This window comes from Crotalus tigris, unplaced genomic scaffold (genome assembly GCF_016545835.1).
Source record: "Crotalus tigris isolate CLP2741 ecotype Arizona unplaced genomic scaffold, ASM1654583v1 scf7180000018884.865410, whole genome shotgun sequence".
In the NCBI taxonomy this organism is placed as follows: Eukaryota; Metazoa; Chordata; class Lepidosauria; order Squamata; family Viperidae; genus Crotalus; species Crotalus tigris.
Genome location: NW_024097256.1, coordinates 641,945 through 666,678, shown reverse-complemented (window position 1 = coordinate 666,678; position 24,734 = coordinate 641,945). Strand labels below are relative to the sequence as shown.

General features: G+C 42.1%; 1 protein-coding gene across 2 annotated transcripts in view; it reads left to right on the top strand.

Annotated features, from left to right (window-relative positions):
- The window catches only part of MAN1C1 (mannosidase alpha class 1C member 1), a 180,927-nt gene that overhangs the window by 60,162 nt on the left and 96,031 nt on the right, over nucleotides 1-24,734 (top strand). For both annotated transcript variants that reach the window (XM_039357248.1, XM_039357249.1), the window contains exon 2: nucleotides 13,484-13,580. In XM_039357248.1, the coding sequence (XP_039213182.1) occupies nucleotides 13,484-13,580 (97 nt within the window). The remainder of the gene's footprint in view (nucleotides 1-13,483; nucleotides 13,581-24,734) is intronic.

Here is a 24,734-nt window from a genome sequence, read left to right as displayed (position 1 = left end):
AAGTATTCGTGTTCTGTCTTGTCTTTCATAATCATTGTAAGCCTGTCTATCTCAGCACATGATAAAATTTTATGCAAGATCTCTTCTTCCATTGGAGTTCCCTTATTCCTCCAATTTTGAGCAAAAACCAGTCTGGAAGCCGTTAAAATGTGTAACATTAAATAAAGTACGCCTTTGTCATGCTTTTGCGTAGTTAAACCTAATAGAAAGAGTTCTGGTTTTGGTTCTACCGCTCGCTCTAATATTTCTTCCAACCATACTTTAATCCTGTTCCAAAAATCATGAGCTCGCGTGCATTCCCACCACATATGATAGTATGTTCCACTTGTCAAATTACATTTCCAACGTTTAGGGGAGACATTGGTACACATTTTAGCCAATCTTGTGGGTGGGAGATGCCATCTATAAAACATTTTGTAGAGGTTCTCTTTGTAAGAGGTGGCCAAAGTAAGCTTCTAACAAACAAGACATCTTGATGTTCCTCTGGGTTTAAATTCTTCTAAACCAGGAGTGTCTAATTGTGGCAACTTTAAGACCTGTGTACTTCAACTCCCAGAATTCCCCAGTCAGCCATGATTCTGGGAATTGAAGTCCATAGGTCTTAAAGTTGTCAAGGCTGGACACTCCTGTTCTAAACTTCCCCTTCCCTTCCCTTCCCTTCCCTTTCCTTTCCTTTCCCTTCCCTTCCTTTCACTTCCTTTCCTTTCCCTTCCCTTCCTTTCACTTCCTTTCCTTTCCCTTCCCTTCCTTTCACTTCCTTTCCTTTCCCTTCCCTTTCCTTGTCTCTTTCCTTTCCTTTCCCTTCCCTTCCTTTTCTTTTCTTTCCTTCATTTCCTTTCCCTTCCCTTCCTTTTCTTTTCTTTCCTTCCCTTCCCTTCCTTTTCTTTCCTTCCCTTCCCTTCCTTTCCTTTCCTTTCCTTTCTTTTCCTTTCCTTTCCTTTCCTTTCCTTTCCTTGAGATTTATCTGTGTTTTCTGTTTCCTAGAGGCAGGCTTTGCATTTATTTCTGCTAAATTTCAATCTGTTATTTCCAGCCTATTTTTAATATGTTGAGATTGTTTTGAATTTTTTTTTAAATCTGCTGTCTTTTTAGATTAGCTATCTTATCCAATTCTGGGTTGCTTGCAAGTGTGATAAATATTCATTTTGTCTCCTTATTCAGTTCATTAATAAAAATGTCGAAAAGCCCAAGATCTACAGTTGAACCTTTTGACATCCCACTAAATATTTCCCTCCAGTTTAATGAAGAGCCACAAATGAACATTCTTTGAATATGATTTTAAGCCAGCTATGTATCCACTTAATTATCTTGCCATTCAGCACATGCTTAACTAGCTTGCTAGCAACAGAGTACTTTGTCAACTGCTTTGTTGAAATCAAGATATATTATAAAAATAATTGGTTGTAGACTTATTCAGGAGGTTACTAAAGGAGATTAGGTTGGTCTGGAAATATCTATTCTTAACAAATCCATGTTAAATTTTAGTTGCTTTTAAGGTGCTTAAAGAGTATTTATTTTATTTTCTCTACCACACTCTTTGCAGGAATTAATGTCATGTTGACTGGCCTGTTATTTCACAATTCCTTCCCCTCCTCCCTCCTTTTTTTTTGCTTTTGTGAAAATAAGAAGCACATTTTTCATTCTCTAGTGTAGTTATTTATCCTTCATCATTTCATCCAAGATTATTAAGAAATAATACATATGGGTTCAGCTAGAGCAGTGGTTCTCAACCTGTGGGTCAGGACCCCATTTGGGGTCAAACGACCATTTCACGGGGGTCGCCAAACAATGCAGTCCACCATTTCCCCCCCCCCTTTTCCTTAGCTGTGCTACTCCCTTTTATTCTATTGGCTTTTGAAAGCCAATAGAATAGACTCTCTTGAATAGAGTCTAATTCTATTGGCTTTCAAAAGCCAATAGGAATTGTCCAGGCTGTGTCTGCCCTGCTGAGCCCACCAAAAGTCCCATTCTGCAAACGGTGCTGCACCAGCTGAGTAGTCCTCGACTTACGACCGGTTGGGGGGGGTCACGGCATTAAAAAGGTTGAGAACCACTGAGCTAGAGGATCATCTAAGACAGAGGTCCCCAACCTTTTGGGCACCAGGGACCGGTTCCGTGGAGAGAGGTTTTTCCACGGACTGGAGGGTGCATGGTTTTGTTTGCTGCCTGCATCCCATGGATAGAGCTTTGCTTGTTTGTGTGGACCAGTTGCTGGCATGCCGTGACCCAGTACTGGTCCACAGACCTGGGGTTGTAGGCCTCTGATCTAAGAGTTTCAGACTAATTCAACAGGTACTTCCTGACCATGTTTCTGTCAGTCACCAAGTTCAATCCTGTCCCTGTATCTTGTGCTTCACAATTGCGCTTTTGGAGAAGAATAAGCCAAAGTAGGTATTGAACGGTTCTGCCTTTATCGGCTCTTGACATTTTGCCATCTTTATTAAGCAGTCAGCATCCTGATTCTTTTTATTTTGAAAATACCTGAAGGGGTCTTTTTCATTCTAAGCTCTTTCATCATTCTGAGTTCTAGCCTTTCTGATGCTGTCTTGGCAATTCCAACTACCGGGTACTTACATGCATCCTGCCTCACCTTTCACTTCTTAGAGATGTCTATTTTTTTTTCCTTTTCAGATCTTTAGCAAGCTTTTTCTGCAGTCGTATTCACTTCTTCTACTGTTAAATTCCTCCTTGGAATTTCAGGCAGTAAAATTAACAAAGCAATGAAAAGGAGTCTCCGTGGATTTTACTCTGCTAGTCATTGTCCCAACTGTAGGGGGCGCTGTTCATCTCCATTTCCAGGCCATTGAGCCAGTGCTGTCCGAAGGCATTTCCGCGGTCAGGTGGCCAGCATGACATCATGGAGCACTGTTACCCCCCCCCCCCGAAGTGGTACCTGTTTATCTACTTGCAGTTGCATGCTTTTGAATTACAGGCAGTCCTCGAATTAAATGTCCAATGTTATGATGGTGCTGAAAAAAGTGATTTACAATCAGTCCCTGCACTTACAACCCTTGTAGAACCTCTCAATCATATGATCATGATTTGGCAACCAACATGTATTTGATGGTTACCGCATTCCTGGGTCCTGTGATCCCCATTTGTAACCTTCCCAGGCTTCTAACAAGCCAAGACAAGGGGGGAAGCTGGGTTGGCTTAAGAACTGCAGGATTTGCTTAACAGCCATGGCTAAAAAGGTAATAAAATCTGATATAACTCATTTCACAATCACATTGCTTCTCAACGGAAGTTCCAGTCCCAATTGTGGTGATTAGTCAAGGACTACCTGGATGCTTCTTTATAGGAATGCCCATCTATCTTACACTCCTTTTGCTGTTAGCGTCTTCTGACCTGGAATCCTGCTTATTCTTGCTCTCTGATCATTAATGCATGGTTAATGGCTAGATTAATGACTTGCCTTATTTCAGGTTTGTTGTAGCTTCCATAGAAGTGCATCCATCATTTTTTTAAAAATCAAGCTTGTAGCTCTAATGGTTGCCAGGAAATCCATGTAACAGGGTTCTCATTACTAAGGATCCTGCTGATTCAGCTTCCTTGCAACTATTTAATATTGCACAGCATAGCTCCTTCCTTCCTTCCTTCCTTCCTTCCTTCCTTCCTTCCTTCCTTCCTTCCTTCCTTCCTTCCTTCCTTCCTTCCTTCCTTCCTTCCCTGAGCATTCTTATCCACCTCTTCCCAAATCCACTTTCTTGGGCTGATGCAAAGGAGGTGAACAATTGTAGGCTGGCTGAGGAATCTGTTCTCTAGCCTCCACAGCAGTGTTTCTCAACCGTGGCAACTTGAAGAAGTACAGACTTCAACATGACTGGCTATGAAATTCTGGGAAATGAAGTCCACAAATCTTCAACTTCCCACACTTGAGAAGAGTGCTCTAGAGCAGTGTCTCTCAACCATAGCAATTTGAAAATGTCAGGCTGGAGGATTCTGGGAATTGCTAAGATTGGAGAACACTGCTCTAGGGGGAGATTGGGATGGAGAGAGCTGAGAAATATATATTACCCTCCTGGTTTCTCCTCCTTGTTACTTAAAACAGGGTGTAAAGGCAACCGTAGAGACAATGTTATATCGAGCTGCTTTCTATATTAATTCTATAAGAAGAGTGATGCTGAGTGCTTATTTTTGTGTGTTACCTGCTGTTGCCATCCTGTCACAAAAATCATTCTGAAGCCTTAAATATTAAATTAAATATAGAAATAGGATCATAATAACTAGAATCTATAGGATACTCATTCTGCTCTTCCCTCTGATTGGAAGAGCCTAAAGCAGTGGTGGCATTTTGTGAATCTTCTGACAAGCAAAGTCAATGGGGAAGCTGGGTTCATTTAACAACTGTATTACTGATTTATCAATTGCCGTGATTCACTTAACAACTGGGTCAAGAACGGTCGTAAAATGGGGTGAAGCTCATTTAACAAATGTCTCACTTAGCAATAGAAATATTGGGCTCAATTGTTGTCGTAAGTCGAAGACAACCTGTACTGTAAACCTAGGGACCAATTAGTTCTAAATAGAGCTAATATTACTGGACTCATAGCCCCACACCATTCATCTCCATAAATCTCGCTAAAGACTACCCTGTGGCAAAGAGTGCTCTGTTTTAGGCATCTGTCAAAGAGCCGGTAGCACTGTCAGGAAAGACTGGCCCAGAATAAACATTTATAGGGTTTTAAAATAAATGTCTTAAATTCTTGGTTATAACTTTCTTGGATTATTTCAGTTATTTGGGAAGAAATCTTCTTTTCATTTGGGGTATTAGCATTCTGCACACGTAATCTGTCTCTGATCTGGCTCACATAACACACATAAGCTACGCCTTCTTTAAGAATTATTTACTGGATAAGCCCACAAGGGCTGGGGTTTTTCTAGATGAAATGGGGTTTGTCTGTTGAGGTTCTGCTAGGACATCAGGAGTTGCCTCCCCAGCTTTGTAGAACCACCACATGCAAAACTGGGAAAGGCTTCCTTTGCCCATTTTTATAACCAAGGGTTAGGATTAAGGTTAGGGTTAGGGCAGTGGTGGCGAACCTATGGCACGGGTGCCAGAGGTGGCACTCGAAGCCCTCTCTGTGAGCACATGTGCCGTTGCCCCAGCCTTGCCTTCCCCGCGACCTCTCCAGCAGCCCCCCTGGAGGAGAGTCACCCCTGAGCGTTGCCCATGCGGAGCAGCACAGCCAAGGACATGGCAGCCAAGCAGCGTAGACAAGACTCTGCCCTCGCGCCCCAATACGGACAGTTGATGCTGCGGGGTGCGGGCAGAGGGCGTGGCTGCCATAGCGCTGCTGGGCTGTCTGGGCGATCTGCGGCGGGCCCTGGAGGCAGTGAGTGGCCCTGTGGGCAGACAGGGTGGAGCGGAGTGGGGGCGGAGCAGGGGGTGGGGCAGGGGGTGGGGCAGGGGGTGGGGCCAGTTTTTGGGCACTCAGTCTCTAAAAGGTTCGCCATCACTGGGTTAGGGTATAAACCAAGGGATTATTCCATTGCAGGTGTAGAAGTAGTTCTTGATTCACGACCGTAATGGAACCTGTCCATTACAACTGTAACTTGCGAAGATCATAAAGCAGATCGTCACATGACCCATCCAATTTTACAACTTTTTTGGGTGGTGGCTGTTAAATGAATGACCATGGCTGTTAAGTGAATCCATGGTCATTAACTGAGCTCTTTGTTTGCCATGGGGTGTTTTTGTCAAAAAAAAAAAAAAAAAAACCACCCAGAAATAAACACTGCTTTTCGGCAAAAACATTGTAAATGGTGGTCACATGACTGCAAACAGCCACCGATGAGTGCCCAAAATGTGATCACGTGACTGTGGGGGGAAAGGCAGCTATTGGAATCTCAGAATTAACTATTGGGTGGGGGAATGACTTTTTGAACAGTTGCTAAGCAATTGATCATAATCAAAGACTACCTGTATAACCATTTCAGGTACAGGGAGAATGGATCAGTCTGGAGCTCTTTGCTGCCATAGTTAAGTCAGCTCTCCTTCTACAAAGTCCTAATATGGGGGTAATTTACAATTTTAATAAACAAGAGTGCCCAGTCGGAAGGCAGTGTTAATCTGTTTAAGGTTTTGGCATATAATATATTCAAGACTGAACACACAAGAAATAAAATGTTACAAAACCAGACCATTTTTTCCCTATGAACCCAGTTTTCAAAGACTTCTTGACAAGGTGACCTGAAGTAGGCACCAAGACCAGATTTATCTGAAATAAAAAGATTTATAGGCAGTTTTTTGTCTCCAAAAGGGGTCACAAAGTAGTTTACTACCATTATAGAAAAGAAATAACAATCTTCAAAGCAGTTACTTAGAAACCAGCATAAAAAGGCTTGAGGAGAAAAACAGGATTGTGAAAAGGTTTGTACAATAAATCTTTTGGCTCGCTCACCAAAATTTCCTGAGAGTGCCCAGTCAAACTTCCAGAGCTGATCGAATCCCTGAAAAAGAATCTTGCTGGTATAAAATATTTAATCATCTGGCTCTCGGTGGTAGCTCAAAAGATAATACATTTTTGCATCTGTCTGATATTGAATCTGGTGTAGAAGAAAGCACAGATCCGTGCGCAAAAGGCTGCAATCAAAAAAGTGAGCAGGATCAGAATGAAAACTAAATTTCATTTACTTTATATTATCTGTTCACTTATTATTTGTCCTGCAACTGTGTAATTTTTCCTCTTCTCACAATGTTGGAAACTCTCTAGGGGCCATCTGAAACCTGGGCAGATGACCCAGGTTGTCTTTTTGTGACATCAGTTTGAAGGATTCTGGCTTCCATCAGTTAATTAGGGAGCAGCTTTAAAATGTCCATTATTTGGCTATAGGTAGTCCTCGGGTTAAGACCATAACGAAGACTGCCCATCATGGTCATGACTTGTGATGACCATAAATCAGGTCATCCATGCAACTGATTTGATTTTACAACATTGTGCAGCAGTTGTTAAACATTATGGGAATGGGAATGGAATTAATGAATGGAATGGAACGGAACAGAACAGAACATAATAGAAAATATGGAATGGAATAGGAATGGAATAGAATAGAATAGAATAGAATAGAATAGAATAGAATAGAATAGAATAGAATAGAATAGAATAGAATAGAATAGAATGTATGGAATGGAATGGAATGGAATGGGATAGAATAGAATAGAATATATGGAATGGAATAGAATAGAATAGAATAGAATAGAATAGAATAGAATAGAATAGAAAAAAATGGAATAGAATAGAATAGAATAGAATAGAAAATAGGGAATAGAATAGAATAGAATAGAATAGAATAGAATAGAATAGAATAGAAAAAATGGAATAGTATAGAATAGAATAGAATAGAATAGAATAGAATAGAATAGAATAGAATAGAATAGAATAGAATAGAATAGAGGGAATAGAATAGAATAGAATAGAATAGAATAGAATAGAATAGAATAGAATAGAATAGAATAGAATAGAATAGAATTCTTTATTGGCCAAGTGTGATTGGAGACACAAGGAATTTATCTCCGGTACATAAGCTCTCAGTGTATATGCAAACAACAAAGTGATAGGTCATACCTCATAGATCCTAGATACAGTCAGTAAACATAAGTTACAACAACAAGGGATAAATCACAGATACCAAATAGGAGAAGGTATTAGGGAAGATGGGGAAAATGAGAAGGTGAGAAAGATCGTGTCAATATCTGCATGCATAAAATATCTTTAGGCCTAAGACGATGCTGTGGGAACCAATGTGCACTTATGGTTCTCTGTGGGCGTCGCAATTGGGTCAAAAATGAAGTGAAACTTTAGGATGGAGGCAGTCTACAGTTTCTGACCACAGTTGGGACCGGAGTTTCCATCACTAAACAATGCAGTAGTTAAATGAGTCATCATGTGACTCTGCCCAATTTTATGACCTTTTTGCCATAGTCATTAAGTGAATTCGGCTTCCTTCATTGGCTTTGCCTGCTGGAAGCAGGCTGGGGAGGTCCCAAATGGTGATCACGTGACCCTGGGACAGTGCAGCCATCATAAATGTGGGCCAGTTACCCCTCTGCTGCAACCGTCTCATAAGTCATTTTTTGCCCAGCAATGTCATAACTTCCGACGGTCTCTAAATGAATCGTTGCAAGACGAAGACTGCCTGCAGTTGGTAAATAACATACTTTGGCTTAAGGGGAACGAATTGCATGAAAATCCGGAGCTAGATAAGCTACTTATACTCTGGAGCCTTGTACGGGAGGTTGAATTTTTGTTAGTAAATTCCATTTTTGCACAGTATTTAATCCCACACTTGACCGTGAAACCTTAATAATCCCTTCCTACCCTCTCCCCCTCCAACAAATTCTATCCACCAGACAGTGTTGCCTACACAGTATTTCTCCGTGTTTATCTGACCGTCTGTGAAACTCTGCTTTGCAAGAGGATTTTTTTTAATTTTCTCACCTTCACAAACAAATGTCCTCTGAAATCCCTAAAGCAAATGTTGTTTGACTTTATTTTGTTGCCTGCGTTAATTAATGTGAGTCTGCCCAGATGCTGGGCTTTGCAAAGGGAGAGAAGGCCCAAACTACCGCTTAAATAATTTGGCCTCTTTCCTTCTCCAGAGCTTCACACTATGGGGCAGGTTTTCTGTGCCAGGTCTGACAATTACTGAATTCATCTCCCAGAATTCCCTATGAACATGAACTGAGAATTCTGGGTATTCTAAAATTTAAAGTCAGTACATCTAGGGGGCATCAAGTAGGGGAAGAAAATACAGTTAAGGTGACCAACTTTTTTACAATGAAAAGGAGGACACAAATAAATTGAAGAAAAAAATATCGTAAATAAAAGAAATTTTATTCATTGCAACAATAACACAGACAACTTGCATGTGCAAAGTTTGTTGGCCAGGTGTTTTGGCGCACTCAGCAGCAATTCCTATTGGCTTTCGAAAGCCAATAGCGGGAGTAGCACAGCTCATGCAAAAGTTGAAAAAAACCCATCAAAAAAAGGTGCCAGAACACCGTTCTGAGCATTCTATGAGGAAAAAAAAAAAGCCCTGCAGATTAGTCTTCAAATATCGAAAAGGAGGACATGTAGGAGGACACTTTTTGAGGGAGGACAGAACTTACAAAAGGAGGACTGTCCTCCCTAAAGGAGGACGGTTGGTCATCTTAATACAAGTAGACTATATAATTGAGCCCATTGCTAAGCAAAACAATTGTTAAATGGGTGTTGCCCGCATTTTGCAACCTTTCTTGCTACAGTTTTTAAGTGTATCACTGCAGATGTTAAGTTAGTAACACGGTTGTTAAGTGAATCTGGCGACCTTATTAACTTGGCTTGTCGGAAAGTCACAAAAGAGGATCACATGACCCCAGGACACTGCAATCATCATATAAATACCTGCCAGTTGCGAAGTGTCCGAATTTTGATCCCGTGACCACAGGGATGCTGCGATGGTTATCAATGTGAAAGACGATCATAAGTCACTTTTTTCAGTGTCGTTGTTACTTTAAACCAGGGGTAGGCAACCTTGGCTCTTTTATGACTCATGGACTTCAACTCCCAGAATTCCTCAGCCAGCATGGCTCAGCTTGGAAACCTCTCCCTTTCCCCTCAGCATGGCTGGCTCAGGAATTCTGAGAGTTGAAGTCCACGAGTCATAAAAGAGCCAAGGTTGCCTACCCCTCCTTTAAACGGTCACTAAAGGAATGGTTGTAAGCTGAGGACTACCTGTGTATCAGTGTGTGAAAGAGCACATTCATAAGATTGCTTCCAAAGACTAATAACCCATCAATACCATCTCAATCTGAATGAGAGAAGTGAGGTTGCAGATGACAGAAAAAGGAAATGCTTAATCCTGGCTCTGCTCCCTGCTTTTTTTGAGGGGGGGGGAAATCAGCCATTTTTTTCTTGAATTGCCTATAAATAAATAAACTGTAGTAGAAGAAAAACATCTGGGCAAAGCTTCAAGCTTAGCTATTGTAAATCGGTGGTAAGACGAGTTCAGGAAATCCTGCCTTTGCCCCAGGACAGACGTCAGTGTGCATATAAATTTGATAAACACTATAAACTTCTACTTTAGTAAGCCCCAAGTAGATTTGTAGCTTTATCTGTGAGTGGTGCATAATTGACTATGCTCTCTGCGTCAGCTTTTTTATATCCGACATTGATGGATTGACTTTCTGGTAAAGGAAATAAACACCAAAGGAAACATAGGAGATGGAATGAAGCTTCAGCCCTCTCTTTTGCAGTAAGGCCACACTTGGAACACTGCATCCAGTTTTGGTGGCCACAATGTAGAAAAGATGTTGAGACTCTAGAACAGTGGTTCTCAAACTTTCTAATGCCGTGACCCCATAATACAGTTCCCCATGTTGTGGTGACCCCCAAGTGGGTGTGGCCACAATAAGAGGGAGTAGGACAGCTAGGGAAAAGGGAAAAAAATGGCGGACAGCGTCGTTTGGCGACCCTCGTGAAATGATCGTTCGACCCCAAATGGGGTCCCGACCCACAGGTTGAGAACCACTGCTCTAGAAGGAGTGCAGAGAAGAGCAACAAGGAAGATTAGGGGACTGGAGGCTAAACATATAAAGAACGATTGCTGGAATTGGGTATGTCTAGCTTAATGAAAACAAGGACTAGGGGGGACATGACAGCAGTGTTCCAATATTTGAGAAGCTGCCCCAAAGAAGAAGGGATCAATCTATTCTCCAAAGGGCCTGAAGACAAAACAAGAAGCAATGGGTGGAAACTAATCAAGGAGAGAAGCAACCTAGAATTAAGGAGAAATTTCCTGACAGTGAGAACAATTAATCAGTGGAATGGTTTGTCTTCAGAAGTTATGGGTGCTCTAACACTGGAGATTGGACAGCCATTTGTCTGAAACTGGACAGCCATTTGTCTGAAATAGTATAGGGTCTCCTGTTTGAACAGAGGGTTGGACTAGAAGATCTCCAAGGTCCCTTCCAGCTATTTTTTTTTTTCACTGCCCTTGTAAATTGGAACGTTTGTAAGTCTTAGGTTTGATCAAATTCCCAAAAGTTGAGTTACCGTAGGAGTCTGGTCCCTGCTAGCAAAATGCTTCTTATTGTGACTATTGATGGAGTCTTGCTGGGTGGGAAGGCAGAAGCTTCTTCCAGACATCCTAATCTCTTTCTCCCTAACCTTACTCCGTCTTCAGAGGTCTGGATATGGTTGATCTCAGCAGCTAAGAAAGGTCAACTTGGGTCAATACTTGGGTGTCAAAGCACCTGGAAAGTTGGAAAAAAAAAAAAAAACCACTCTGGAAGAAAGCTAAAGCCAAACTGTTTATATAACGCTGTCCAGAAAACTGCATGCATGCAATCGCCAAGAATCAAGTCCTATTTAAGAACATCTTTAACCTCGTGTGGCCTTTTGGACTGAGCTACTTAAAGGGGTGGCATGCTGTTAAAAATGCAGGGGGGGGGAGGAGACCCGCACACACTACATTGAGCCCCTTGTAGCAAAATTACTTTTTTTTAATATAAAAGCAGTAAATAAATGCAATCGAGGTTGAGAAGTGATGAGAACTCAAAGAAGCAGGGCATTAAGGAGAAACTTGACTTCCTCTGAACCACAGGCAAACTTAGCTTGATGGGTAATTTCCACACATTTGGAGGAGACCAGGGAGAGAAGAGGTACCTTTCTTCCACGTTTTTCAACCAGATCAGCAGAAACTTGATTTATTTATCTATTGACTTACTGACCCCTTCCTTGGAAGAAGTGGACTGAGACTAGAATCTCAAGCTTTTGAGAACAAGGGAAGCCTTCAGATTGCATCTTTTTATTAAAAAATGGTGTGAAAGGAAGGCTTGGCCACTGGCCCTCCTCTGTCCTCATAAGGATGGCTATTTGTCCTTCTCCCTTCCCCTGCCAGCTGGGCCCAGGCCTGTGAAGGGAAGTCAGAAACATTCTCTTTGTGTCAATGACCTCTAAGTAACAGTATCTTTCCAGGAAAGCCAGTTTGCTGATTACTTGGAAATATTTTTCCCATCCACAGTTATTGGAGGACTGCTTGTGCTAGAAAACAGAATGGATCTTTTTAAAGTTTATATGCATGCATACATACATACCTCTGTGTCACTAAAGGGTCTATTTCTCTTCCTTTAGAACAGTGGTTCTCAACCTGTGGGTCGGGACCCCATTTGGGGTCGAACGACCATTTCACGGGGGTCACCAAACAACGCAGTCCGCCATTTTCCCCCCCTTTTCCTTAGCTGTGCTACTCCCTTTTATTCTATTGGCTTTTGAAAGCCAATAGAATAGAGTCTCTTGAATAGAGTCTAATTCTATTGGCTTTCAAAAGCCAATAGGAATTGTCCAGGCTGTCTCTGCCCTGCTGAGCCTACCAAAAGTCCCATTCTGCAAACAGTGCTGCACCAGTTGAGTAGTCCTCGACTTACGACCGGTTGAGTAGTCCTCGACTTACGACCGGTTGGGGGGGTCGCAGCATTAAAAAGGTTGAGAACCACTGCTTTAGAAAGTACGTGCTAGTTTTTGCAGAAGTTCGCAACAGCCAAATATTAACCAGGTCAGAATCCTTATGCATAGGAGACAGTTGGTTATCTTGATTTGCGAGAACACTTTGCTTCACATTTAAAGCAACAGAGGATGGATTTTAGAATAGAGCTGGAAGAGATCTTGGAGGTTTTCTAGTCCAGAGGTCTCCAGCCTTTTGGGAACCATGGAGAGAGGTTTTCCCGCAGACTGGAGGGGGCATGGTTTTGTGTGCTGCCTACATCCTGCAGATGGGACTGTGTTTTTTTTGTGCGGACCTGTTGCTGGCATGCCACGGCCTGGTCCACAGCCCGGGGGTTGGGGACCTCTGTTCTAGTCTACCCCTTTGCTCAAGCAGGAGACCCTATACATTCTCAGGCAAGTTGCTGTCCAGTCTATTCTTAAAAATCTCTAGTAATGGAATCCCCACGATTTCTGAAGGCCAGCTGTTCCACTGGTTACTTGTCCTCACTGTCAGGAAGTTTCTCCTTAATTCCAGGTTGCTTCTCTCCTTGATTAGTTTCCAACCATTGTTTCTTGTCCTGCCCTCTGGTAGATCTTAAATATTTTTAATTTTATTTTGTTGAATGTTTTCAATCTACAGAGAAGTCCTAAATCAAATGCAGACATTCAGTAGGAAAGTACTCTCAATGGATAAGCTTCTGGCTTGGGGAAGCATTTTATTTTTGTAGCCTACAATAAACAGCTAGCTACTTAATGTACGGAGAGCAAAAGAGATTTCTTATGCCCACTTATTAAATGCCAATTTGTGAATTTAAATTCGTTTCTAGACAAATTTCATCCAGAATTCAATAGCAAGGGAGAAACATTAGAGTGTGTGTGCTTGTGTGCGAGTATATTTGGGTGCCTTCTGCCTCTTTGCACATCAATTACCTCTATTTTTTAACACAGTGATGCCCAGATGCTGTCTGAAACAACCATATACACAGCTAACTGCCAGTTGCCTCTTTCTTTTGCAGATGATGAAGTTTGCTTGGGATAACTACAAGCAATATGCCTTGGGGAAAAATGAACTGAGACCTCTCACTAGAAATGGACATATCGGGAACATGTTTGGTGAGTTGAACTTTAATGTTGCTGAAGTGAACATGATGGCTGGTCTGTTTCCTAAATGCATAGCAACAGGCAATCAGACTAGAATACATATTTTGAGGAGTGACTAAGTGCATAATGGACTCACACACCCCTCCTTTAGAACAGATATATAAATAAAAGACAATTGGTAGATCAGTTAGTTCTACCGAATTACAATACAACTTAGTTCTACCAACCATCAATTGGCTGGCCCTTAGAATAGCTTTGAAACCGCTTTGATACTGCCACCGTCAGCCTAGTGTAGTATAATAATAATAATAATAATAATAATAATAATAATAATAATAATAGTAATATTAATAATAGTAATAATATGGGATCATAAAATAGAGGAAGTCATAGAAAATGATAAAATTAAACTGCTCTGGGACTTCAGAATTCAAACAGACAAGCACCTGCAACATAACACCCCAGACTTAACAATTGTCGATAAGAAAGACAAAAAAGTCTGGATAGTGGATGTGGCAGTGCCTGGAGATAGCAGAATAGAAGAGAAAGAACTGGAGAAGATAACAAAATACAAAGACCTACAAATAGAAATAGAAAGACTGTGGCAAAAGCAAGCAAGGGTAGTACCAATAGTAATAGGCTCCTTGGGTGCAATCCCAAAACAACTGGAGCACCACTTGAACACCATTGGCATTGACAAATTCACTATTAGTCAATTGCAAAAGGCGGCCTTACTAGGAACTGCTTCCATCTGCGACGATATCTGTAATACCATCAAACATCCACATCTGCCTATCCCAGGTCCTGGGTAAGGACTCGATAGGTAGACAAAATGCCAAATCCAGTCTGAACATCTGGCTGACTGTGCGATGATCAATAATAATAATAATAATAATGTTGGAAGGGACCTTGGAGGTCATCGAGTCCAACCCCCTGCTCAGGCAGGCAGGAAACCCTACACCATTTCGGACAGATGGCTGTCCAGTCTCTTCTTGAATGGTACCATCAAAATCTCAGTGGTGGCAGAAGAAAACATAGGTTCTCAAAACCGACCTAGGTCATTGGAAAGGACATAAACTATATACGACAGGAGGAGAATAAGAATACAGTGGTACTTTCAACTGCTTTGAAACTCATCGAATTTGGTACTCAAAATTTTGTCCTGGTATTCATTGTTTGGAATTCAACGCACAAGCTAGAACTTGTCAGTGTTGGCTGCCTTGTGACTAGCTACATTATTCTTTATGGGAAAAAATTGTTTAGTACTTGTCATTTTTGGTACTCATCACGCCTCCTGGAACCAATTAATGATGAGTACTGAGGTACCACTGTAGAGGAAAACTGCAGCAGAAAGATGAGAAAAGTGTTGATGAAGATTCTCGATCATCCAGGTAGAGTTGTCTGGAAGTTGAGTCATGGCAACTGGATTTCTTTTCATGTTGATGTGAAACATTTTGCTGCTTATCCAAGTAGCTTCTTCAGTCTGAGCAAGTTGGTTAGGGGGACCGCATATATGTCCTCCAGGGAGGTTAGGTGAGATATGAAACCTAGTTACCATGATTCAACTTCCAGACAAAGAGGGAAAACCTTCCTTATATTCTTTTGTATAGTTGCAAGAGTTTGCCACTGAAATTAGTGATGAAGATGGCCGTAAAAGAAATCCTCATTTGAAATCTAATATTAACTGATTGTTCTACTTCTTACTGGCACTTCTAGTCTGGAAGATGCGCGTGTACACGCGCGCGCGCACACACACACACACAGACACACACACACACACACAGAGTCCAGCAAATGTTTTTCAAGCTTGACAACTTCAGGATGTGCAGACTTTGACTCCCAGAGCTGAAGTCTACATATTTATTTATTTATGAGACTTATATACCGCTTTAAGTGCAAGCACTCTCTAAGCAGTGTACACCAGTAAGCAATGTATATATATATATATATTTACATTGCCCCCAACAATCTGGGTCCTCATTTTACCTACCCCGGAAGGATGGAAGGCTGAGTCAACCTTGAGCCGGTGAGATTTGAACCTGCTGACCTGCTGAACACAGTCAGCTAAAGTGGCCTGCAGTACTGCACTCTAACTGCTGCGCCACCTCGGCTCGTGGAAAATATGGAACGCTTCACGAATTTGCGTGTCATATCTTAAAGTTGCCAAGTTTGAAAAACACGGGTCCAACTTCTAGATGGAGAAATGGGGACCAAAGTTCCCATTTTTGTAATGGCAGGTGGGCTGCATAACATGGGTGCCTGTGCTATACCATGCTGAGAAATTCCCGCTGGAATTCCGACTTCCTCTTCTGCCATTTCATGTAGTTAAAGGACTGAGAGTCTCAAGGAGCTGAAGGCTAATTTGAGCACTTGACGGTAGATAGCAAAGAGATCACATCTCAGTCATTTCATTCATACCTTGACAGGCCACTGCTCATCCCATCTCTTGGAGTGGCTGGCTATAAAACTAAATTTCAGAGCAACAGATCATAAAAATCGCATCAAATGAGAGGCAGCGAGATCATAAAAATCAAATGGCACTGCCGTGCTTGACTCTAAACAGTTTTTGAAAGAAACTGATTAAGTGCAGCTCTTACACTCAGGTTTCTAACCAGTCTGCAAGAGCTTCTGCTCAGAAGAGCGAGAATAGATGAGTTTCAGAGATTAGAGTCAGTGGGTGGTTTTACTCCCCCCCACACTACTAAGCCCCCAGCCATATCACATAAAGCTTTCAAAGTCCTCTCAATTCAGATGCAATTTGCTTGATTTAAAACAGACTACTGGTGGAGAAACTTAAGCCCAAAGCTTTTTATTTGTCCAAAACTAGCTGCTGTTAGGGAAGGGGGGAGGTTACTTTTGCGAAATACTGACTATGTGGATCAATATTCAAGCTTTGCTCCTTGTGCTGGTTGGTTTGCGTAATTTCCCCTAGCAGGCTGCAGTGTTTTGGGTAACTCAAACTCTTAACCCTGCTTAGAGCTAGCAAGCTTCCTCCCTCAATAAGCTTTGTTTGTCAGCATAGCTCCTTGCCAGTTTTTAATTTAAACATTCAGTATTATGCTTGATCTTAATAGGCAAGACCGAAAACATCACAGTTGTTCCAATCTGGACACAGTTATTTAAGCAGGGTTTTGGACCGTTGCCGTATGGCAAACATGATGATTGCTAACAGCGTTGCTGGGCCACCATATGTAGCTGGATGCCTGCCTGTTATATCTAATTAAAGCTGGATAGACAATCTTGTAAGTTTATCAGCTGATATGACAATTACTTCCCTTGAAGCTTAGTTGTTCTTATTAAACCTGTAGCATCCTTTCTGAATAAACCCACCAGAAAATTATGGGGCCAGCTGCGGGCCCGTTGTGACTCCTTTGTGACAGGTAGGAGGCAACAAAGCAAACTGTTTGTGTGTGTGTGTGTGATGACGATGCATCTTTTCTTACCTAAATTGCCATGATCAGTGTCTGGAGTAGCATTGTCTGCAGCTCATTTTGTTAAGAGCTTTTGAGTAGCTTTTGATATATATGATCTTAATTTGTTGTTTGGAAGATTTGGCTGGTCTTTTTTTTTTCTTTTATTAAGATGATCTTAGAGGCTGTTACCGGGAAAATCTCTTTTGACCTCTAGGATATGCAATATGATGGATCTTTTTATATAAAACCCATTGGGGAAAAAAAACAATGCAGATAATTGTGGACGGTTCTCAGTTTGTATGCAAAAGACATTCATTTCTGCATGGCTTAGTAAATAGAGCCAGGAGCGTTACAATCCCTTTGCAAACATTGGTGAGATGAGAGGGTTCAGAATTCAGATGGATTGTGGTTTTTTTTTTGGAACCAATCTTATGCAAATATTTTGCAAGACTTTTTCAGAATGCCATTTTTAATCCTGAAATCTCTGGTAGCTACATCTTGCCACATTCTGATACTGTTTTGAGCAGCACATTCCCTGGCATGAGTCCATCTACCTGCTGAGCTGATTGTTTAAACCAGGGGTCTTGAAACTTGGCCCTTTTATGGCTTGTGGACTTCAACTCCTCAGGGTTGGCTGAGGAATTCTGGGAGTTGAAGTCCACAAGTCATAAAAGGGCCAAGTTTCAAGACCCCGTGGTTTAAATTCTCTTTTGCTGTTCCCTTCTGATTCTGACATTAGATAAGGTGGGAAGAGAACAAAATGGGTGGTGCCTAAATTTGACAAATAAATAAACAGAACTTTGTGGTCATGGAATAACTCACACTCCCATCTGATATCCATACTCATGCACTGTTGGTGGTTTTTGTTATTTGTTTTGGCAATGTTTACATTTTGCATTATGTTTTTTATTGGACCCTTTTCTATTCTACACTTCCTTTGAAGATTGGAAAGCTCAGATTTGAACGTTAATGCCAAGCAAGGCTATCCAAGCAGATTGTGTTGAATTCAGAGAAGAGCAACTAAGGTGATCAAAGGCCTGGAGACTAAAACATATAAAGAATGGCTGCAGGACTTGGGTTTGGCTAGTAGTCTAAAGAAAAGAAGAACCAGGGGAGACATGATAGCAATATTCCAGTATTTGAGGGGCTGCCACAAAGAAGAGGGGTCAGGTTATTCACCAAGGCACCAGAGGGCAGGAGAAGAAACAATGGTTGGAAACTGATCAAAGAGAGAAGCAACCTGGAATTAAGGAGAAACGTCCTGATAGTGAGGACAATTAACCAGTGGAACAGCTTGCCTCCAGAAATTGTGGGCAATCCATCACTGGATATTTTAAAAAAGACAGTCACTTGTCTGAGATGGTATACGTTCTTCTGCTTGAGCAGGGAGCTGGACTAGAAGACCTCCAAAGTCCCTTCCAATTCTATTCTATTCTATTCTATTCTATTCTATTCTATTCTATTCTATTCTATTCTATTCTATTCTATTCTATTCTATGTTATAAGGGAACAAACTCAGAAATACGACAACTGAATTCTCACCAAAACTGCATCTTGTGTCCTAAATCAATGTTTTCCAGTTTGACATCTTTAAGACATGTAGACCTCAGCATGCTGATGAGGGAATTCTGGGAGCTGAGATCCACACATCTTAAAGTTGTCAAGTGTGAAAAATACTGCCCTAAACTGTTCAGCACAGAACCTCTTGTTTTGTGTTTGTCTTCCTTCATATCATGTCTGTCACCACTGATTCCCAGATCTTGTAGAGGTTATGTTATGTAGTAGTTATTCAACATCTGATGTCTGGATCCTTGCATGAGAGAGAAAAAGGGAGGAATGATAAATGGAGAGAGAGAAAGAGAGATGCATACATACATGATGGATGGCTAGATAGACAGATAGATGATGGAAGGATAGATAGGTGGACAGATGGATGGACAGACATAGGTAGATGAATGAATAGATAGACAAATGATGGATGGAGGATCAGACAGATCTTCTTCTTGTGCCACATCCGTTATTGGACATTGGCGATCATGTTGGTGATCCTGCTTTTATCAGCAGCCGCACAAAAAAGTGCTGAGTTTTGTCCAAACCAGTCCCTTAGATTTTGAAGTCAAGATGTTCTTCTACTGCCTGGACCTCGTTTGCCTTCCATCTTTCCCTGGAGGATTAAATGGAGTATGCTGTATTTTTCTGAATGTCGCATCACATGTCCGAAATATTCTAATTTTCGTTTTTTAATTGTTTTGATGATTTCCCTTGGCTTTCCCAGGCGGCTTATCACCTCCTCATTTCTGATCTGGTCAACCCAGATTATATGTAACAGCCGCCTGTAAATCCACATTTCAAATGCTTCTAGTCTCTTCAGGTGGCCTTCTGTCAGAGACTGACTCTCTACTCCATAGAGCAGGATAAGAAAAATATAGCATCTGACAAGCCTGATTTTCAGTCTTGAGCTTATGTCGTGACTGCAGACAGATAGGTATCTTATTTCAGTTACTTCCTTTTGCATAGGTTTTCTGAGCACATGTTGTCTTCTTCACTGTTGATATGAACTATAGCTTTTGGACAACTTAGGGCTCTTGCTACAGATGCCCAGCCAAATGTTCCTTGGCAAACAACCCCTTGTATTTTTTTTAGATTGCTTTTTCTTGGCACACAAATTCAGCCTTCAGCACTAGCTCATTAATAGAGCAGAAAGAAGTAATAGTCCCACATCCCATTGTTGGCAGTTAATTCCTTTCCTTTTTTTCCCCATCAACAGAAAACAACTTTCCCTAGAGCATCTTGGAGCACATACAAATTTAGGCACTTGTCTCTTTGAGGGATCATATTAAAGGCATCTGTTTCCTTCCCCCAGTGCCTTGATCTTCCCACGGTAGCCCATCAACTGATTTACCCCAGTGGGAAGCAACCATAGAGATTAAGGAACAAGCGGCAAACAGTGGAACCAGTTAGACGTTCTTCTCCACCAATAAGTCACCCAGTTGCTTAAAAGCACGGTGAGGGAGAAGCTTCTGAAGATTTTGCAAGCGTCTAAAAATATTTTTGTTGAAATCATTATAGACCCTATAATCATTTGAAGTTGGCTATTTTAATCTGCAGAGCCAGTTTGGTGTAGTGCAGGGGTAGGCAACTTTGGCTCTTTTATGACTCGTGGACGTCAACTCCCAGAATTCCTGAGCCACGAGTCATAAAAGAGCCAAGGTTGCCTACCCCTGGTGTAGTGGTTAAGGTATCAGCCTAGAAACTAGGAGATTGTGAGTTCTAGTCCTACCTTAGGCACAAAGCCAGCTGGATGACCTTGAGTCAGTCACACACGCACACACATACACACACACACACACACACACACACACACAGGAAGAGGGAAGCAATGGCAAGCAACTTCTGAGAAACATGACCAAGGAAACTGCAGTCACCAGAAGTCAAAATTAATTCCAAGGCACATGCATACAACACAATATCTGGAAGATGTTGGTTTGCTATTTTCACCCTTGGAGATGAGGCTGCTTCTGATGGCCATCCTTTGTTGATTGGTCACATCCGCCTTTTGAGTCTTGCAACTGTTGTCCATGCTTCTGTTGAGCTATTTGAGAAGATAGTTTACAGGTAGTCCTCGACTTACAACAATGACTGTTCAAACTTACAACGACACTGAAAAAAAGTGACTTATGACTGCTTTTCCCACTTATGGCCAGTGCAGCATCCCCAGGGTAAAGTGATCAAAATTCAGACGCTTGGCAACTGACTCATATTTATGACGGTTGCAGTGTCCCAGGGTCAAGTGATCCCCTTTTACGACCTTCTGACGAACAAAGACAGGTGGGAAGCCAGATTCACTTATTCACGAGAATCAGATTCACGTGTTACTAACTTAACAGCTGCAATGACCCACTTAACAAATGTGGCAAGATCAGTCATACGATGGGGCAAAACTCACTTAACAAATGTCTCACTTAGCAACAGAAATGTTGGGCTCAATGGTGGTTGTAAGTCCAGGACTTACCTGTATTATATTTGAGATGTTACTGGAAGGATGCTGTGGTGTGATTTAGAAGGCCTTGAGAAAACACCCTGGAAGAGAAAGACTCACACCCTTCTGGAGTGAAAAAATTTCCCCATGATTTCTTGCCAGTTAGCACCTTTTCTTAATCTTTCACCCCAGTCCTTGAGTGGTCCATAGATTCCTAATAATAATAATAATAATAATAATAATAATAATAATAATAATAATTGTAAGGGATCTTAGAGGTCATCTAGTCCAACCCCCTGCTCAGGCCGGAAACCCTACATCATTTCGGACGAATGGCTGTCCACTCTCTTCTTAAAAACTTCCAGGGATGGAGCATTCACCGTTTCTGGAGGCAGGTTGTTCCATTGGTTAATTGTTCTAACTGTCAGGAAGTTTCTCCTTAGTTCTAGGTTGCTTCTCTCCTTGCTTAGTTTCCACCCGTTGCTTCTTGTCCTGCCTTCAGGCGCTTTGGAGAATAGCTTGACTCCCTCTTCTTTGTGGCAGCCCCTGAGATATTGGAAGACTGCTATCATGTGCCCCCTCGTCCTTCTCTTCATTAAACTAGACATACCCAATTCCAGCAGCCGTTCCTTATATGCTTTAGCTGCCAGTCCCCTAATCATCTTTGTTGCTGTTCTCTGTACTCTTTCATCTTTTTTACATCGTGGTGACCAAACCTGGATGCCTTATTCCAAGTGTGGCCTTACCAAGGCATTGTAAAGTGGTATTAACACTTCACGTGATCTTGATTCTATCCCTCTGATAATGCAGCCTAGCACTGTGTTGGCCTTTTTGGCAGCTGCAGCACACGGCTGGCTCATATTTAAGTGATTGTCCACTAGGACGCTGAGATCCCTCTCACAGTTACTACTATTGAGCAAGGTACCCCCTATACTATATCTGTACGTTTGGTTTTTCTTGCCTAAATGTAGAACCTTACTTTTTTCACCCTTGAATTTCATTTTGTTAGATAGCGCCCAGTATTCAAGTCTGTCCAGGTCCTTCTTGCCAGTTAGCACCTTTTCTTAACCTTTCACCCCAGTCCTTGAGTGGTCAGTAGATTCCCGTTTGTCAGCCATTTTTCTCCCATTATGCTAAATGCCCGTTCTTCCCCATCTCCCTTACACAATACTGTAGTTCTAAAAAAAGGTGTGCGGGTGGGTGGTGTAAACAGCCCTGGTACTTTCCTTTCAGGAGGAGCTGGAGCTGAGCGAAGGAGCTTCCTTGCAGCTGCTTCTGTGTAGGAAGGAAGATTACTATTTTCAAATCGGTTTGCGTGACTGCAAAACCTTCAAAAGTGCATGGTGTGATTTTGGTCAGGTGCAGGAAACCAGGAGCCAGGATTGAGTTCAAAAGCTCTGCAGGTTTATTCCATGCTACCTATAGACAAAAATCCGATCTACTAATGGTCGGGGGAAACTGGTGCCAGATAAGAGTCAACAGACTTGGGGGGCGGCTGGACGTTGGTCTCTCCTGGGGCGTAAAGACCTCAGGTTGATGATGCGTTTGTTCCCGCCCACAGGCTCCACCTGGTCATCTCCTACAGCAGGGGTCTCCAACCTTGGCAACTTTAAGACTTGTGGACTTCAACTCCCAGAATTCCTCAGCCAGCTTTGCTGGAATTCTGGAGTTGAAGTCCACAAGTCTTAAAGTTGCCAAGGTTGGAGACCCCTGTCCCACAGTTCTTCAGTTGTGCATTTGATGCTCACATCTAGCTGGTAGACCCTGAACCATGGAAGACAAAGCCATTCTTTTTACTGAATCTGTGTTTACTTAATTGCATTTCCCTCAAGGCATAATAGATAACTTTAACAACACAGGCTGTGCTCGGCTTAACGACCACAACCAAGCCCAAAATTTCTGTTGCCAAGGGAGACATTTGTTAAGAGAATTTTGCCCCATTTTACGGCCTCTTTTGCCCCAGTTGTTAAGTGAATCACTGCAGTCGTTAAGTTAGTAACGGGGTTGTTAAAGTGAATCTGGCTTCCCCATTGACTTTGCTCGTCAGAAGGTCGCAAAAGCTGATCACGTGATCCTGGGACACGGCAACCGCCGTCAAGACGAGTCAGTTGCCAAGTGTCTGAATTTTGGTCAGGTGACTATGGGGAGGCTACAATGGTCATAAGTGTGAAAAATGGTCATAAGTCACTTTTTTCAGTGCTGTCATAACTTCGAACAGTCACTAAACAAACTGTTGTAAGCCAAGGACTACCTGTACTTTGCAGTTCACTTTCTGCCCCTATACTGGACACTTACCTTCTTTCGGTTTTATATCATCACACAATATTGTGGTGCAATGTTGCACTAATGTGCTATGTTTCCGGGGAGGAGAGCCATATAGATAACTAGGAGGCTTCTCCGTCTGGCGTGTTGAGCTTCAGTGCGATAGTAAGAATATTTGGCCACCAGCCCGTGGGGGACTCTGAAAATGCAATTGGAGAGAGAACATAAACAGCAATGAGTCCGTGTGGAACCATCAGGGTAAGAAAAAGCTGCTAGACCAGCAAACAAGCCTCTTGAAAGTACTTGGGCGGATGTTATTGGGTGTTTGGAGAAATAGATTATTTGCACTTCTGACAATAAAGAGGGAGTTTTTATGATAGATCCCTTTTGCTTCATCAAGGGCTGATTTAAAACATTCTGTCAGACTCCAAAAGCCAAGAAAGACATCCTGAAGTCCTTTCAAACAACTCCTTTTATGGCTTCTCACCTCTAGAAAGAAATCTTGCAAAACTAAAGCAACTACTTGCATCATTAAAGATACAGGATCCAATCTGAGTTGGTCACTGGGACCAAAGGTTTATTTTTTCGAGCTTTTGGGCTCAGGGAACTTCTCTCTCTCCAGGGTATGTGCGTTGGGCTGTTCTACATGTTATATTTATATGATTCTTGGCTGTGTGTAGCTTTAAGTTGCCGGTTAGGGTGTTGATGGCTATTAAGTTGTTAATTGTTTCCTTGTGCTGCCATACCCTCTGCTCCTAAGTACCCGATAGGCAGGTGGTAAATCAGCACTCCTATTGACTGACAGGGGGCCTGTTTCCCAGGCTTCAGTCATGTCTCTGGTTATTTTTGTCCCTGCTCCGCCAACAATCATAGTTGCTATGAAATTGAATGCATGTCCTTATTGAAGATATACTCTTGAGAATTGCTAGGGAGGAGCCTTCTTAAGTCACTGCCTCCCAACCAAACTCTCTAAACTTTGCTGTCTCTTGGTCCTCTGGAATGCAGCCCCTCCTTCCTGGGAATCCAGATGACGTTCCACCATACATCCACCCTTGCTTCGCTCTCAGGATTGTGCCATTCTGACACGACAGATGAGACCATGGAGATTTGGGAAGGGGCGCAGTTTTCTCTAGCTAACCCTAAGGGCCTGTTTTATTGGTTACATGCCAGTTCTTCCTGTCCCTGTGCCAGCTCAAACACTTCCCTTTGCCCAGGTAAGTTCAGCTTTTCGCTTTTCGCTGCTCCTTTCCAACAGCTCTCCAAGGGATTGTGCGAGCCTGAACATATTAACAGCTGAAAGCATTCTCTGATCCTTCCTCTCCCTCCACCACATTGCCAGGGAGAAACACATTTATTATCTAGCCAAGCTTTTCAAGCACACCTGTCATCACAATGCCTGCCATTATACAACAGACTTATTATTCTGCCTGTTCCTTGTGCCTGTCATATCTACTTATTATTCTGACAAAGCATTTTAAAATCCCTTTAGCTTGGCAGCATTTTATACAGCTC